Below are 14,882 nucleotides of genomic sequence, written 5' to 3' on the forward strand. Positions count from 1 at the left end.
ATACAAATTACTCGCAATTTTCTAAATTTTTATGGAGCCAAAACTGACCCACGGTCAGCTTTTCTACAATTAATCCTAGTTAGACCTCCATTCTGACCAGACTCGTTGAGCTTCCCCATACATAACGCGAAGCCACACACAGAGAAATCACAATCACGCAAATGACTAACTTTGTTGCTATCTACGAATATGACACAGGAGGGGGGTGTTGTGCCGTCATGTGCCATAGATGTAGAGTCAATGAAAAATGTAAATCCCTCCAGCTGCCTCCTCCTCCTCCTCCTCCCATGCAGAAGGTGATTAGGGACGTTGATCCTAGGAGCTGCCCCAGCCTGAGCCACTCCCTGTGCCTCTGGACCTCCAGTCCTCCTCCCCTATGCTCCATTCAAAGTCTTGAGGGCCGGATGGGAGACGCGTCCAAACTCATCCAGACTAGTCAAACTTAAAACAATTACAGCGGGGAAGGGGTTCCGAAACCACTGCAGCAGACCTGACTATATACCCCCGGGGATTCTTACGGATTAATACGAGGCGTACATTTCTGAATCAAAAAAAGGCAAGTAGACACTTTTTAAAAGAAAATGTTTTTGTTGCACCGTTGAAAACCTTGTGGAGGATGTCGGCAGTTGCTTTCCGACTCCTCTGTTACTTGGTTGCGGTTTTTCAACAAAACGTGTTCCTAACTTTAACTCACAAAGTACAACGATTTCATTGATTCATTCATGTATCTATCTACGCTGCGTGCAAGAAGTGGGTTGTGGGTTTTTTCATCAACAGCAACAACGAAAAAACAACAACCAAATAAGTGGAATGTGGTCGGGGTTTGCACATCCAAATCAAAGTGTTTGAACGACTGGCTCGTTAATTGCCAACATCTGCGTTCTCTGATCTCCAGTAGGACACTAAGAGATCCCAGTACAACCAGTACAACTCCACAAAGGGGGCGACACTAACTGATGCTGCCTGTTTGTAATGTCGGCAGGAAAATGTACATCACGTTCAAGACAGATTTAAGATAACGTTAGACATAAACAAACATGTTGGTCAAAGTGTGAGGACAGCGTTTGAGGATTGCACGTTATGTTGTTTGCAGTGTGTATTCATTAGCCTTAGACTGGAAACTTTGTTCGTGCTTGCTTATGTTTGAAAGGAGCAATCGAGAAGGTCCAGCAGGAGAAATAAAACCCATGTCCACTCAGAAGTATAAAAAGTATACTTTTTCACTGTTTTGGCCGAGACTCAATGGTCCCCATTATGGACTCACTGACTTACTTGCATCCCCCTAACCCTGACTTACTTGCAACACCCATCCTTGAATTAGTGGACTATCCTTATCCAACACGATTCAAGCCATGAACAACCACACGTTTAAAAACTAGTTTGTTTATTTATACGTTTTTATACGTTTTATACGTTTGCTGACACTGCAAAGAGGGGACGCTCAAATGCAGGAACTTAAATTAGGACTATAAAATAATCTTTCTAAAATAAACTTTCTACTGCTGTAGACCTTTACCCAAGTTCAATGCTGGATTTTGGCGGATGGCCTTGAAATATATAATATGAATTAGTATTTTATTTTAACAAAGTTAAAATTGACTGATTGATGATTTATGTCGCAAGTAACCCATGATGTCATCATTCAGACTTGTCCTGGGGGAATTGTGGCCACTGCTAATGGAATATTTGTATAATGGCAACTGCCAAGACCAAGACTGCTTACATGGCACCTTATTTTTTTGAGCTCTAAAATCTGATTCATGAAGTTCAAGACAGTTGTTTGTTAGTTGTGTGTATCTTAGTGACCACTGTTTTTGTGATGTCTCACACCACTTTACCATTGAACAGTTTGAGCAATACTTGGTTCCATTTATCTATTTTGCCTTAATTTATCATCAGAGTGGAGCAGATTGGGGCAGCTTATCTTTGTGGATCAAACAAAAAACATCTTTGAAGGATGATGTATGGTTTCTACTTAATGAAGAAGAATATTGACATAAATAACAGATGCCTAGTAGGTTAAATATCCGGCTTCCTGAGCCTATTTTCTCCATGGCCACCCTTTCTTTATGTGCTCATTAGTGCCAGTAAGAAAGGTGGAGAAAAGAAAGAAGTCACAATTTGTCTATGAAGTCAGCTTTCTCTCTCGCCGTCTCCTAATCAAGGAACGTTTCAGTTATTTGAAAAACGTTTATCATGCCATCTAATGTAGTGTGCATCATCCAACCATTGCCATGATGATCATTTATATTTGCGATTGTCTTGTAGTGAGCTGTGATTTTCTTTGAACGCCACCACCACCGTGAAAAACATCGCCAATGCACTACCCATAGTGGAACTTCACAACAAATGTAACTGACACTGCTGGGACTTTGAAACGCATGAACGAGGAGTGAGACAGTCATGAGAAAAATGCAGGAAGCAGCTTTCAAGCCAGTTACAGAAAAGTATTTGTTCATAAGTTGTGTGTTTTATTAACTTTGCATTCCGGATATTTCTTCACTTCAAATGCCCAGGAATTTCCACCACTGTCGGACCCTTGTGTCCAGTGAATTGTGGGGGTTACTGTTTTTTTTTTAAAGAAAAAGCAGTTAAGTTATTGAAACTGCTGTTTCTGTTTAGTTCAAATCAGTTGCTGGCAGTAGATGTCAAATTTCAATATACAAGGCATTCACCTGATTGAAACTTCTTATGCAGCAGAGATAATACTATCCTTGATGTTTGACTGTCACGCACGTCTTGATGCTCTCAAAAACATTCCCCACCAGCCCTACTTTGGACAAAGTCTGAATTTCTTTCTATATTTAGAGTAGGCGACTTGCCCCAAACCAATTTCATTGTGCCCTTTCCCCACTATGATTAGCTGGAAAGGTTAGCTCCCTTGGTAAGTCTCCATCAGCCGAAGGAGTCCACTGTGTATCACAGTCATGTACTCCCCTTAAACGTAGTGCCCTTGGATAGCAGGTCAGTCATCCCAGGCAGCCGCCTATCCCTCTCCACTCTCTAAAGCTGTGTTCTGACCTGCTCTTTGGAAAATCAGAAAGGGCCTAAATGTTTGTTTGTTTGTGTGTGTGTGTGTGTGTGTGTGATGATGCGGCCCACCCCAGCTCAGTCTGAATGTCATGACCGAGTTTAGTTTTGGTTTTGTTCTGAAAACTTTCTGCACTGTTTTCAGACAGCTGCTCTCAGGCTCATATTGTAGTTTCCTAATATCTGTGAGGTGTATTGCCTTTCCCAGCCCCTATGATACACTCACTCTTCCCTTATTATGAATTACGAAGTAGTTGTTCACATCTTTGTGCCTGCATATTTGTATTTTTTTCTAGAGGCACCTATTGCTTGCAGGCAAGGGTGGGGATGCATGCATGCATTTGGGTCAGTATCTGAAAATCTTATATTTTTTTGGTCCAGATGACCATGTGGTACAATCTGGGTCATTGTCAGGGCACAGAAGACATGCTGCTAAATCCATTGATGACGCATGTGGTAATATCGGCTCACTCTTCTGTCAATAACACAGGCATTTTATCTTATTTGGGGTCAACACACCCTCAATAACAACAGCACATTGATCTGTATGAATTATAGATCTTTTCAGCGTGATAATGTGTCACAAATGGGTTTATGACTGTCTGACCACTGAGAAAATGAAGAGGTGCAGCATTAATATCCATTTGCCTGAATGCTTTCATTTGCAATTTTTTTTCATTTGCAAAATATTTGCACAAAAGCAAACTTATTTTATCTGAAATATTCAAAATCCAAAATATTTTATCAGTATGGAAATTCAGTTGAGCCTTATATTAACTGATGCACCTCAATGATGCTCTCCTGGTCTGCTGTGAACTCCATAACAGTCACCCATCTTGGTAATCCTGTATGAATTTAATCATTGCTGTCAGGTTTTCTCTCTTGCAGGATTTGACATGACAGGCAGGAAGTTCATGCAGCCACACACGCTTTATTAATGGGATTGTGTCACTGGCTGCATAGCAGCTCCCCTCTAATCTGGGCTAGTGGGTTATGAGCCCACGACAACCAGGGGTGTGTCCAGACTCAAGGCACTGTTATTAAGTATGTAGTCACTCTGAAATCTAGTAGTAATACACTAGATGCATATTGCTCCCAAAAGAATGAATCCCCTTTTTTAATAATTTCCATCAAATTATTCTGTGTCGTTCTAATGGGGAAGCACAGCTGTTTCTCTGGACACAGCTGTCCAATACATAGACCTTACGCTGCACATTCAGTTTGATCAACTATTTCTTCTGTTGACTACATTGAAATGGCCTACAACTTCTGGTAATTGCTGTGCCACATATAGGACTGGTAATATATGCTGCAGTGCCCAAGCAATTTAGGTGCAGGTCTGTTGCTTCTTTTATGGAAAGCCACTGAATGTCAATCACTTTGTATTATAGGTAGGATTTATAGGGTCTCCAACTCTGAACCATAATTGCTGAAAAAAAATAGGGTTTCATGGGAACATTTAGTGATTCCATTCAGTTCAGATAAATGGAATGGTTAGATTAAGACCAAGCAATGAATCAGGCTAAATGCATGTTTCATACTTTTTCCATTGGTGCTGACTAAAGAGATGTTTTGACATGTCTGACACCTTTTCTGACATTCTTGTGTGTGTGTGTGTGTGTGTGTGTGTGTGTGTGTGTGTGTGTGTGTGTGTGTGTGTGTGTGTGTGTGTGTGTGTGTGTGTGTGTGTGTGTGTGTGTGTGTGTGTGTGTGTTTTCTCTTAACAGGGATAAATTGATAGAGACCAGCACTGAAGAATATTCAGTACGTCAGTTGAGAAATGCTTAAGGATTTAGGGTTTTCTGTTTTCTGTTTGGAAAATTTAGTATAAGAGTATAAAAAAATGCTTGCTACCCTTTTTAAAATGGGCTTGTGCCCATGCTGAGTATGAGTCTGTCTCTGAAAGTAGAATCTGGCCCCCCTACTAAGAACTGGAAAACCTTCTTTATGGGCTCATAACATTGTGCCCTCCAGTAGAACAGAAGTCATAGGGAGTACATTTGTTTTGGACAGAACTTTTGGACAAAATAACCCTCCAAAAATAAACCTTGTCCTCCCCGAAATGCCCTTAGACTTGTAGAGTGTTAATTGTTTTCCAGGTCTAAATACTCTGATACTCTTTACGCTTTTAAGAAGAGGTCTCACAATAAACGAAGGCCTTAACATTCAGCGATCCCATCTCAGAGTTGTTGACGTCTGGGTCGACAGCGATAAGGCACTTGGATGAGGGCCGTGATATTCATCCTGTTCTCCTTCAGCGCTAGCTTGCAGGAGTTCCCCTCCAACCATGTAATAACCAGGATCAGCCCTGCCTCATAAGTCTCTTCTTTATTGACAGTCGACCAAGTCCCATTTGTATGTGCATTAGGCCTAAATACATCCAGAATGAGCTATGAAATACTCCATTTTTGGTCAACCCTCTACTTGTGAGAGATGATAATTAATTATAGTTCCTAAGCATATCCTTAGTCATATCCTCATCATCGTCTAAAACGTTTACCAGAGGAAAAGCAATTTCTAAAAAGCCTTTACTTTCTGAATATTCCTTCTGAATATATCTCATTTTTCATTGTGTAATTTCAGATCGATTGTTCATCTTCAACATGCAAATAAAATAAAAGATCCTTAACACATCTACCCTTATTTGTTATCGCTATAGCCCTTGGCCGATGCTGTAATGCACCAGCCCCTATGTGGCTCAACTGAAGTAACATCACTGCTGTTGCTGTTGAAGTAAAAGAGTGTGTTTTCTTTTCTCTGCTGAAGGCAGCAGTGAACAATGATGGATGAGCTTCAGGCCCCACTGTCACAACAGCAGGCATGGGTTTTGTGGACCAGGCCTTGAATGTGCCCCTCTTTTATCTCCCATGCTATAGCTCCAGGATTACTGAGACAGAGCGGCCAGGGTGGAAACACTGGAACAGAAAACTGCCATCCCAAGCAGGGTCTTTGTCACTGTGGCCCTCGGGCCGTGACCCTATAGCCTTCCCCAAAATAAAACCCTACAACTGTTTGGATATGGATACATAGGCTAATGGTTAACTGTAGTCGAGGATTTTGAAGAATGTTCTTAGATGTTAACGGGTGCTAAATGCAGCAGCAGCAGCAGACCCCAAGCGAGCTGGACGATTGGAGGTCAAGAGCAGAGTTCTGTTACGCAATTCCCCCGGTGGACTCGTTCAGATACACAGCTTGCCGAGGCTGTATGAAGTAATCATACTGCTACTCCCTCAGACCACCACTGAACAAACATGGCTTCCCTAGAGTATATTTGTGCAGGCTATATTTAGTGTTTTGTTTCTATCTGATCACAAAGCCTTTCCGCGTTGCCTTTTTCCACCGAGTTTAATAGACCACTCAAATAACAGCCCTTTGTTGGAATAAGAGGCTCATCATCTCCGCCTGCGTGTATACAATGTATTAATTTCTCTGTGGATTCTCTCTTTTTAGGGGGGGAGAAGCAGCTGCCGACATGGAGGTGAAGACGTCACTCCTAGACAACATGATCGGTGTCGGCGACATGGTTCTCCTGGAGCCGCTGACGGAGGACACCTTCATCGAGAACCTCAGGAACCGTTTCGACCACAACGAGATCTATGTGAGTCCCTGCGTACCGCGGGCCATGTCGCACGAGGCAAACGGCCTCGACCGAATCGATGTACTTCACCATCCGGCACCAGTCCCAGTCTGCCCTCTGTCCCGGATGTTAAAATGGGCCCACTTCGAACCTCCCTTACGGAAACATCCATGTACATTTTGTTTTTCACATCATCATTTTTTGACACAAAATATACACAAGGAAACAACGCTGTGCGCGACCAAATGGCGCGACCACACTAACCCAGCAACCAACCATTCATTCAATAAATCCCATCACCGTGGAATGTAGATGATTCCCTTCTAAACCAAGCACTACATCCCCAGCTCAGGGACGTAGCTGTGTGGCTGGCTCTGTTGCCTGGCCATTTTCCCGCTGCAGTGAGCTGGCCCGGGTGTGTGTGAACCGGGGTCCCTAGAGCAGCATGTTGCCTATGGGCTTTGTGCTATGCGACTCTATGGGTTTATCTGCTCTCCGCTCTGCATGTTGGCTGCTCCAGACACCAACCTCCCATGATTACAGCTTTGCTTTTCAATCCCATTTGCCCAGAAGGGCCTGGGGCCCTGTGAAATGATGTCACCACAAAGGACTCTGATTGGCCCGGCAAGCTCCATCCATTTTTTTTCTGTCGAGCCGTAGCCACTTCCTGCCGACGCGCTTGGATGGTTCTGTTTTGACATTGTAGATACCACGTTTTCCTTTTCTTAAAGTGTAAGCATTTCCAGTTTGACTCTGATCCATCTGCAATTGCAAATACTCTTTTGTATAATGCAAATAACTTGTATAGTAATAAATAAATATATATATATATATATATATATATATGTATACATACATACATGTATATATATATATATATATATATATATATATATGTATGTGTGTGTATTAATGTATATCTCTATCCACCTTGCCCTTAGGGCAAATCAGAATTAAAAAAGTCCTAATATTTGACAAACCCAAAAAAGGACTCTTTGATTGCTCAACTCTGATTTAGCTTCATGGAAGGTAGATGCCTCGCCCCTAAAATGGTGACCAGTCGTCTCTTCAAAACCATTCCTAAACCCACACTTATCCTCATGATCTGTGGAGCATATCCTTGTAAATGTATTTAGAACTCCCTCCCCCCCCTACAGCCACACATATCATATGACATGCTTCCATAGCATGAAGGCACATGGCTACTTTTCTCTCCCCGGGACAATGTGTCACAGCTGGATAGAAACTCTAGAGATTTCCCCCAGCACAAGTTTTATTGCTCTGTATATCTGACCTTGCCTTATGGCTCAATATTTCTCTGAATGGGTTCTGAATGTAGTTCTTCGACATGCTATTAAAAGTCTGGATTTTGCGGTTGATGACGTAGTCCGGTTTTTTTCCCTTCCTTTTCCCGTGCAGCTAGTAATTACACACTCTTGCATGGAGATTATATCCCCACCCCAACCCCCTCTGTATTTTTTTCCAATATGTTCTCTGACTTCACTTCTTTGCATGGAAGGGCTGCTAACACACAGGACTCATTCACAGTGGGGCAGAGTTTTGCAAACCCCTGCTAGATGGTGAACTAGCATTCAGGTGTTTTTTTGTTTAATAGCCATTGGTTGTTTTTCTGAACACTTTCTCTTTCTAAGGAGCTAACTAGAAACCCTCTTTGCCCTTTGGCTTCATTTCGCAACTCTGATAATGGTTACTGACTATTGCCCTTATCCAAACAAAGATAAGAATCATTAGCATACTGCAGTTCTTTTCTGTCTCCATGTTTTTTTTTTTTGGGGAGGGGGGGGGGGGCGGTTGAGATGGAGGTCAATTAGACAGAGGTTCTTCTGCACCATCGTTGTTTTAAATTGGGTGCTCAATGGTATAAAATCTAACTTAAGTGGCCATCATGGATTTGTTGTCCGTGTTACATGCACGGATGGCCATGTTGTCTCTCTCCTGCACACCTAATGATTTTATTCAGCGCTGTCCGCCATTGGCTTCTGAACAACGGGCCGTGGGAGCTGGGGGCAACCGGGTCCAGCACTCCTCTCATGAGAGCGATTTATGCAACGGCCATTAACACATCGGCTGGAAATATCTATCCTATCAGTGTGTAGGGGGTGAGTCACATTTGCTCTTCAGAAGTGACTGCTTTATTGTTTCATCTAATTAAAGTCCAAAGCTAGAATCAGGGTTAGGTTTTCCTTTCCCTTGTATCTTTTGAGATAAGCGTCTTTGGCCTGTGCGTCATTACCTCTATTGACGCCGATGGCCGCCCGGTTGTCCTGTGCGGCGCTGTGTATGGTAATCCCACGGATGGCGTTCCCTTTTGTCTTTCCGCCTCCCATGGCTCCATGGAGCGCATGCCTGAACAAAACATCAGGAATTCCCAGCTGCTGCGAGCTGACGGAAGCTGAAATTCCTCACACCTCTGGTTACATCAGGGTGCTGTGTGCAGTATGACGGGGCGGCGCGTGGGATGGCCTGTGTCTTAATCAACCGTCACTCATTTAATACTTATTTAGTGACAAATTAACTTTAATTAATTAACACTGTTGGTTTCTCTAAAGGCACCATGTTTCAGTTGGGTGAGGACAAGGGAGATATGATATAGTTATAGAAAATTGGATTTGAACACAATCACTATATTTATCCATCATTCCATATTGTTGTAATAATGCACCAAAAGCCATGAGTACTACGGTTTTGAGTCTCCACCAATACAGAGTAAAAATCCAATGTGAAACTTTTTTCGCTCAACAGTAGGGATTTGGACTAGTTCAGTATTTAGAGAATATTGCAGAATAGATTTAAAAATAATAACAGCGCAGCCACCCATGCTCGTCAGTTTTCTCCTCTCTTATCCATGTTTGATTTAGACATTCAATGGAAAAATACACAGGTCATTATCTGTATCGGTGAATTCCTTCTATGAATTGTTAATGAGTTCACCCCGACTCCTGTGTTTCTCGCCCTCTTCCTGCAGACGTACATCGGCAGCGTGGTGATCTCCATGAACCCCTACAGGTCCCTGCCCATCTTCACCCCGGAGAAGGTGGAGGAGTACCGCAACAGGAACTTTTATGAGCTCAGTCCACACATGTGAGTCTCCCCGCCCGCCCGGCCTCCCCCCCCCTCCCCTCTGTTGCCCTCTGGTATCAGAAGTGGACGTCCTAATTCTGTATTTATTTTATTTTGAGTGCCGGTGGTGCTTGTTGGGTATTTTATCCGGTTTCTTAATCATCTGAGCAGAGAGGAGAAGCAAGTCTTCATTGTTCGACGTGACTCGCAGTTTTCAATTTACAATGCCATTTTTGGCCCTTCCAAATAAAATCATTCTTTGATGACTAGTTGTGAAAACAACACCTAGTTGTACGATAAAGACTACAATCGTTTCAGGTCATTTACAGGCATGTTAATAACGTCCTTTTTTAGAAGGGTTCGACATTCAAACCATGTCCGCGTCGACAGACACAACCTCTTCGTCCATGTAGTACAAATAAAGGTCAAAGGGTCTTGGCAAGCACCGCTTGGCGCCGGCTTCCGGGTTTGCTGTACGCAGTAGACGGCTAGCTAATGGGTTGGACGTGGTAATTAATTACACGCCCAGAGAGCGAGCGCTAAGCTACATCGGGCCGTGTTGTGTGCACGGGCGGCGAGAGTGACATTGGGGCCATTCAGTAGTCCATGTCACGCATGGCGGGCGGTCGTCGGTCCGTCAGCACGCTGGGCAAGCGCCAGTGCCGGTCTGCCGAGCTAAAACAAAAGACAAGCAATTAGCCGGCGCTGATTCTCTGGGCTGCGGCGGGGCTGCAGCCTGGTCCCCAGCCCTGACTGGTTCTACAGGGAGAAACCACTATCTTTACCCAAACGGCTGGAGTGTGCCGTTTCCTCTCCGCTATTGTTTCATGGAGCATGGCACTTGTCCTTGTGCCTCACCCTGAGAGAGGAAAGGTCTTCTTCGGCCTGTTTCTCGATTCCTCGTTGGCTTATGCAGATATTTATTCTCTCCCACCTTTTATCGACCTCCATCTCCTCTCCATGTCTCAAACCCACTCAGATAATAGTTCTTTGTTTTTTTCCAATACTTTCTACAAGCTTGATAGCCAGAACAAGGGCAGCAGCGTGTGGTATATTTGTTTTAGAAACAATTTACAAACGATTTTACTTAACTCTTGTACCTTTGTTGGTCCAACTACAAGAACCGCAACTCTATAAGTAATCTCGTCTCGGCCCACGTCTGAGATTGTTATCGGCTTCGGCCGTGGTGCAGGGTCAGAGGTGAGGGGAGTCGTGGGGAGAGGTCTGTCATGAATGGTATCCTAGGATTCCTGAGACAACCAGAAATGGGCACCAAGCGTGGGGCCAGCTCCTGCGCTAGGTTGGGGGTTCGAGACTGCCTGGGTAGGTGCTAGGCTGGTTTAGACTGGCGTTGACGGCAACTGCAATCACCAGATGGAGCAAACCTGACACAATCTCAAGTAAAACACTCTGATGTTTAGAGCCGCAAACTATCCGTTAATTTTTCTAACAATTAATTTTTAATAGCTGTCTGACAGTGTAGTGGTATAAAATGTATTATTAATACAAAAAACCTTATATGAATAATTAAAAAATGTCATGGCCACAGTCAGATTTCAAATGTGATTGATGAGTGGCGAGTGTCGCCCAAAAGGTCAGCGAGAAACTTTAAACTATTTAAAAACTGTGGGATTTGGACATAGGCTCCTCCTCCCAGCATGCCGCTCTTGGATTTGAAGTGTGTCAGCGCCTGGGCTGGCGCCGACCCCAGGTTGAGCTCTGACGCTGTCCCAGCGCTGGGCTGGTTTTGAGCTTGACGTGTGTCCTGCCTCACTAGTGATGATTTTACAAAAGGTGATACCGTTTCCAATTCCCTGTTCAATCTGAATCACATAATGGTGATTCAGCAGTCGGCTCAAGATCCATCTCTGAGAAATGGATCCAGTTTGCTCAGCTTTGTGCCAGCATTCTTCGAAAGGGGAAGATTTAAGGCTTCGTTCGCTATTCAGGCCCAAGCAGTGGCACTGAAACCACGGCAAGAGGCAGATTGTTTTGAGAGATGGTCCATAAATTGATCTTGACCCTCCTGTCAGACCATCTGCACCAGGCTTTGTCTGGTGTCATCATTAGGTCCCTTGTAACACTAAACCTGCCTTCCTGTCCAACACTCCAGACAATCTGACAGCCCTGCCTCACAAAACCAAGGATAAAACGTGCATCACCCCTGCCCACCTTGGATAGTTTCCTGCCTAGTTTGAATATTATCTAAAGGCCGGTTGTTTGTATTATATTCTAGCCATTATTAAACTAAAGATGACATTTGTAGGCCTTTCATAAATGAACTGAAGGTTGCCATGTATCAAAGTAGTGTTCTTCTTTGTTCATTTATCCATTTATTTTATCTGTACAATGGTGCACAAATATTGCCCGCTTGAAACATGCGTGGGTTTTTCCCTATTTGACTATTGACTACACTGTTATGCAAAGCAGGACCTAGAAAGCAGAAAGTAAGCAAATGTAATGGAAATATTTGCTTTGTATGACAATGACGGAGCTCCTGTTTTTAAAATGTTCTCCAGTTTTCCAGTGGATCCCATGTAGTGACTGAGTCTCCACAGGGGGGGGGGGCGGCCAGAGATGTTCTGGAGAGCGTCCGAGTGAGACACTAATTAAAGTGCCACCATCGCGGTGTGTGGGGGAGGTGGGCCCGTCCTCCTTAGGTTCTCATTACTTTCTAGAGGCACTTCAAGAGAACAGGCTGGTTTCGGCATTAAATTTTAATTGTATTTAACCAAAACATTTTTTGTAGCATTTACTCCTCATGCAAAACTAAATGGATGTGCTTTTTCTTTCTCTGCCGTCTCCCGTAAGGAGGGAAACGGGGCCTTGAACAGTTTAGGGATTTTACCGTGGCCGCCATTGCCACAGAGTTCAAAGCTCTCGGTTAAAAAGGAACCCTTACCACATGAATGGAGGGTGACATGCACGTATTAATTAAAGCACCTTCACGCAATGTTGCTCTGTACTTGCTGCAGCCTTGGGGTTGTTTGTTCTGAGCAGCCCTATGGTGAAACTGGGTGGGGGCGGACCACCCCGGCTGAATGGGCTGTACGTAAAGTCACTACATGAATGTGAAAACATAATCTAAAAGGCTTATCCCGTGATGATTTTATTGGGTTTCAGTTCACTCCTCAGAGTTTTTTTTGACGCTTGTTGACCCACAAATATGTTAAAAGAGTTGGTGTGTGTGTGTGTGTGTGTGTGTGTGTGTGTGTGTGTGTGTGTGTGTGTGTGTGTGTGTGTGTGTGTGTGTGTGTGTGTGTGTGTGTGTGTCTGTGTCTGTGTCTGTGTGTGTGTGTGTGTGTGTGTGTGGCTGAGCGTTTTATAGAGGACGAATAGCAAGAGCCTCGTTTGGACTAGCAGCCCTCACACACTATAAACACAGACGCATGCACTCTGGCCAAATGACAAGGCTGTGTCAAGTGAAAGTGTTCATTTGCAGTGTGGAATAGAATTTGCGGAAAAGCCCTTTTTGAGAGACGCACACACACAAACATGACTTTGCTAGACGTCTAAATAAAATGTCTCTCTAAGAAGTGGCACACAATGGGTTGGCAACATAGTCAAAATAAATCTTTGATTCAAATCAGGGATCGCAAAACTAGCAAAAAACTAGTTTTGAATTCATTTGTTAGCGTAAACAAATTGACTAACTGGTGGTTAATTTATTGAACAATGTTTGTGGGAAGCGTTCAAATTCTTTTTCCTATTTGGTATCTTGTGGATCACCCTTGGTACTTATTTGTTAGTGTCTTTATGTGTGTGTGTGTGTGTGTGTGTGTGTGTGTGTGTGTGTGTGTGTGTGTGTGTGTGTGTGTGTGTGTGTGTGTGTGTGTGTGTGTGTGTGTGTGTGTGTGTGTGTGTGTGTGTGTGTGTGTGCGCAGATGGCCTCCCAGGTCGTTAATGGACTAGTGCCCCTTATTGGTCGGACCAGAGGCCATTACTGGGCCAGCGGTGGCCTCAAAGAGCCCGGAGGAATCAGTATGCGGGGCGCTTGATGGGCCCAATGTCTCTGTTGCCTTTAACCGCTCCAGTATTGTATCAGCCGTCCGTCACTCCCTCTCAACCCCTTGAACATCCTCTGCCCAATTGAGGCAAACGCCCCCCCCGCGCACACGAGGCCTCTCATTAATGGGGTGCGTGCAGATGGCCTACAGCCGTGTGTGTGTGTGTGTGTGTCTCTCTCTCTCTCTCCAGGGTGGGATTCTCCATGTGTAATGAGCGTTTGAGACCCCAGTGCTCAGTCTCTCCTCCCCCCCCCCCCGGTCAGGCTCCCACGTGGAAGCACCTCCGGGGGTGGGGCTTGCGTAGGTTCTCTGTTCAAAAATAAATTTGTACCGTGCAGAATTGAATGAAGCCCGACTGTTGTGAAACAGTTAATTATTTGTAATGAAATACCCTGAGTAATTAATTAGGTGTTCACTAGCTACATTCTAATGCAACTGTAGAGAAGTTATCTGCATAATGCATAATTCATTATGGTTATTTGACCAAATATCACAATATGCTAGATTCCAATTTACATGACCCCCACCCCCCCCCCTCCCGTTCTTTCATCTCATCAACGGAGATGAAAAATGTCAAAGAATTTAACCACTCTAGTGTTTACAAATATAAATCGGTGAGTAGAGAACCCAAAGCCAGGGCTGTACAAATGTCTTCCATAACACACTGAACAGCCCTGAGCTCCTCTCCTTCACCTGCTCTGTGGGTCCTGGAGAGCTGTGATCACAAGGCGGGGGCAGTCCTGTTCAGATCTTGACTGCGCGTCGCTGTGTGGGTGTTTTTTAATAGCCCTTTGTAGATCCCACTCATCCAGTGCACCCACACAGAGCGGTGATGTGCTAGTCCTTCTGAAGCGTAGGATTATTGGTTTGCCTTGTATTTTGGCCAGGTGTCATTATTAGACTAGTGCAAATGTGCCTAATTCTAAAAGAGAAATCAACCTCTTTTTTTTTTTTTTGTCGTTGATTTATATTTGTTTATTTTACTAGAAAACCAAGATAAACCTGGATACAGCTATCTTTCCTCTGTGTGTGATGGTTCATAATAGAATTTTCCATTAACTTTCACGAATATAAAAGACTGGCGTGTGTCTGTTGTTTACGGCGTCTGTCGAGATGCACTCAGAGGGTGGCGGGCTCGTGACCTTTGACCCTTTCGTTCTTCTATTCTGTGTACGGATCATTTCAAG

At 43.9% G+C, this 14,882-nt stretch overlaps 1 protein-coding gene across 3 annotated transcripts in view; it reads left to right on the forward strand.

Annotated features, from left to right (window-relative positions):
• The first annotated feature begins 328 nt into the window (after positions 1 to 328).
• The window catches only part of myo1b (myosin IB), a 55,825-nt gene continuing 41,271 nt past the window's right edge, over positions 329 to 14,882 (forward strand). For 2 of the 3 annotated variants that reach the window (XM_084478609.1, XM_084478610.1), the window contains exons 1-3: positions 330 to 556; positions 6,481 to 6,628; positions 9,594 to 9,709. In XM_084478609.1, coding sequence (XP_084334735.1) covers positions 6,503 to 6,628; positions 9,594 to 9,709 — 242 coding nt within the window. In that variant the 5' untranslated portion in view covers positions 330 to 556; positions 6,481 to 6,502. Of the gene's footprint in view, positions 557 to 6,480; positions 6,629 to 9,593; positions 9,710 to 14,882 lie in introns of all 3 variants that reach the window. The other variant, XM_084478611.1, reaches the window with a different exon arrangement.

The sequence above is a fragment of the Micromesistius poutassou genome, assembly GCF_964030765.1.
Source record: "Micromesistius poutassou genome assembly, chromosome: 14".
In the NCBI taxonomy this organism is placed as follows: Eukaryota; Metazoa; Chordata; class Actinopteri; order Gadiformes; family Gadidae; genus Micromesistius; species Micromesistius poutassou.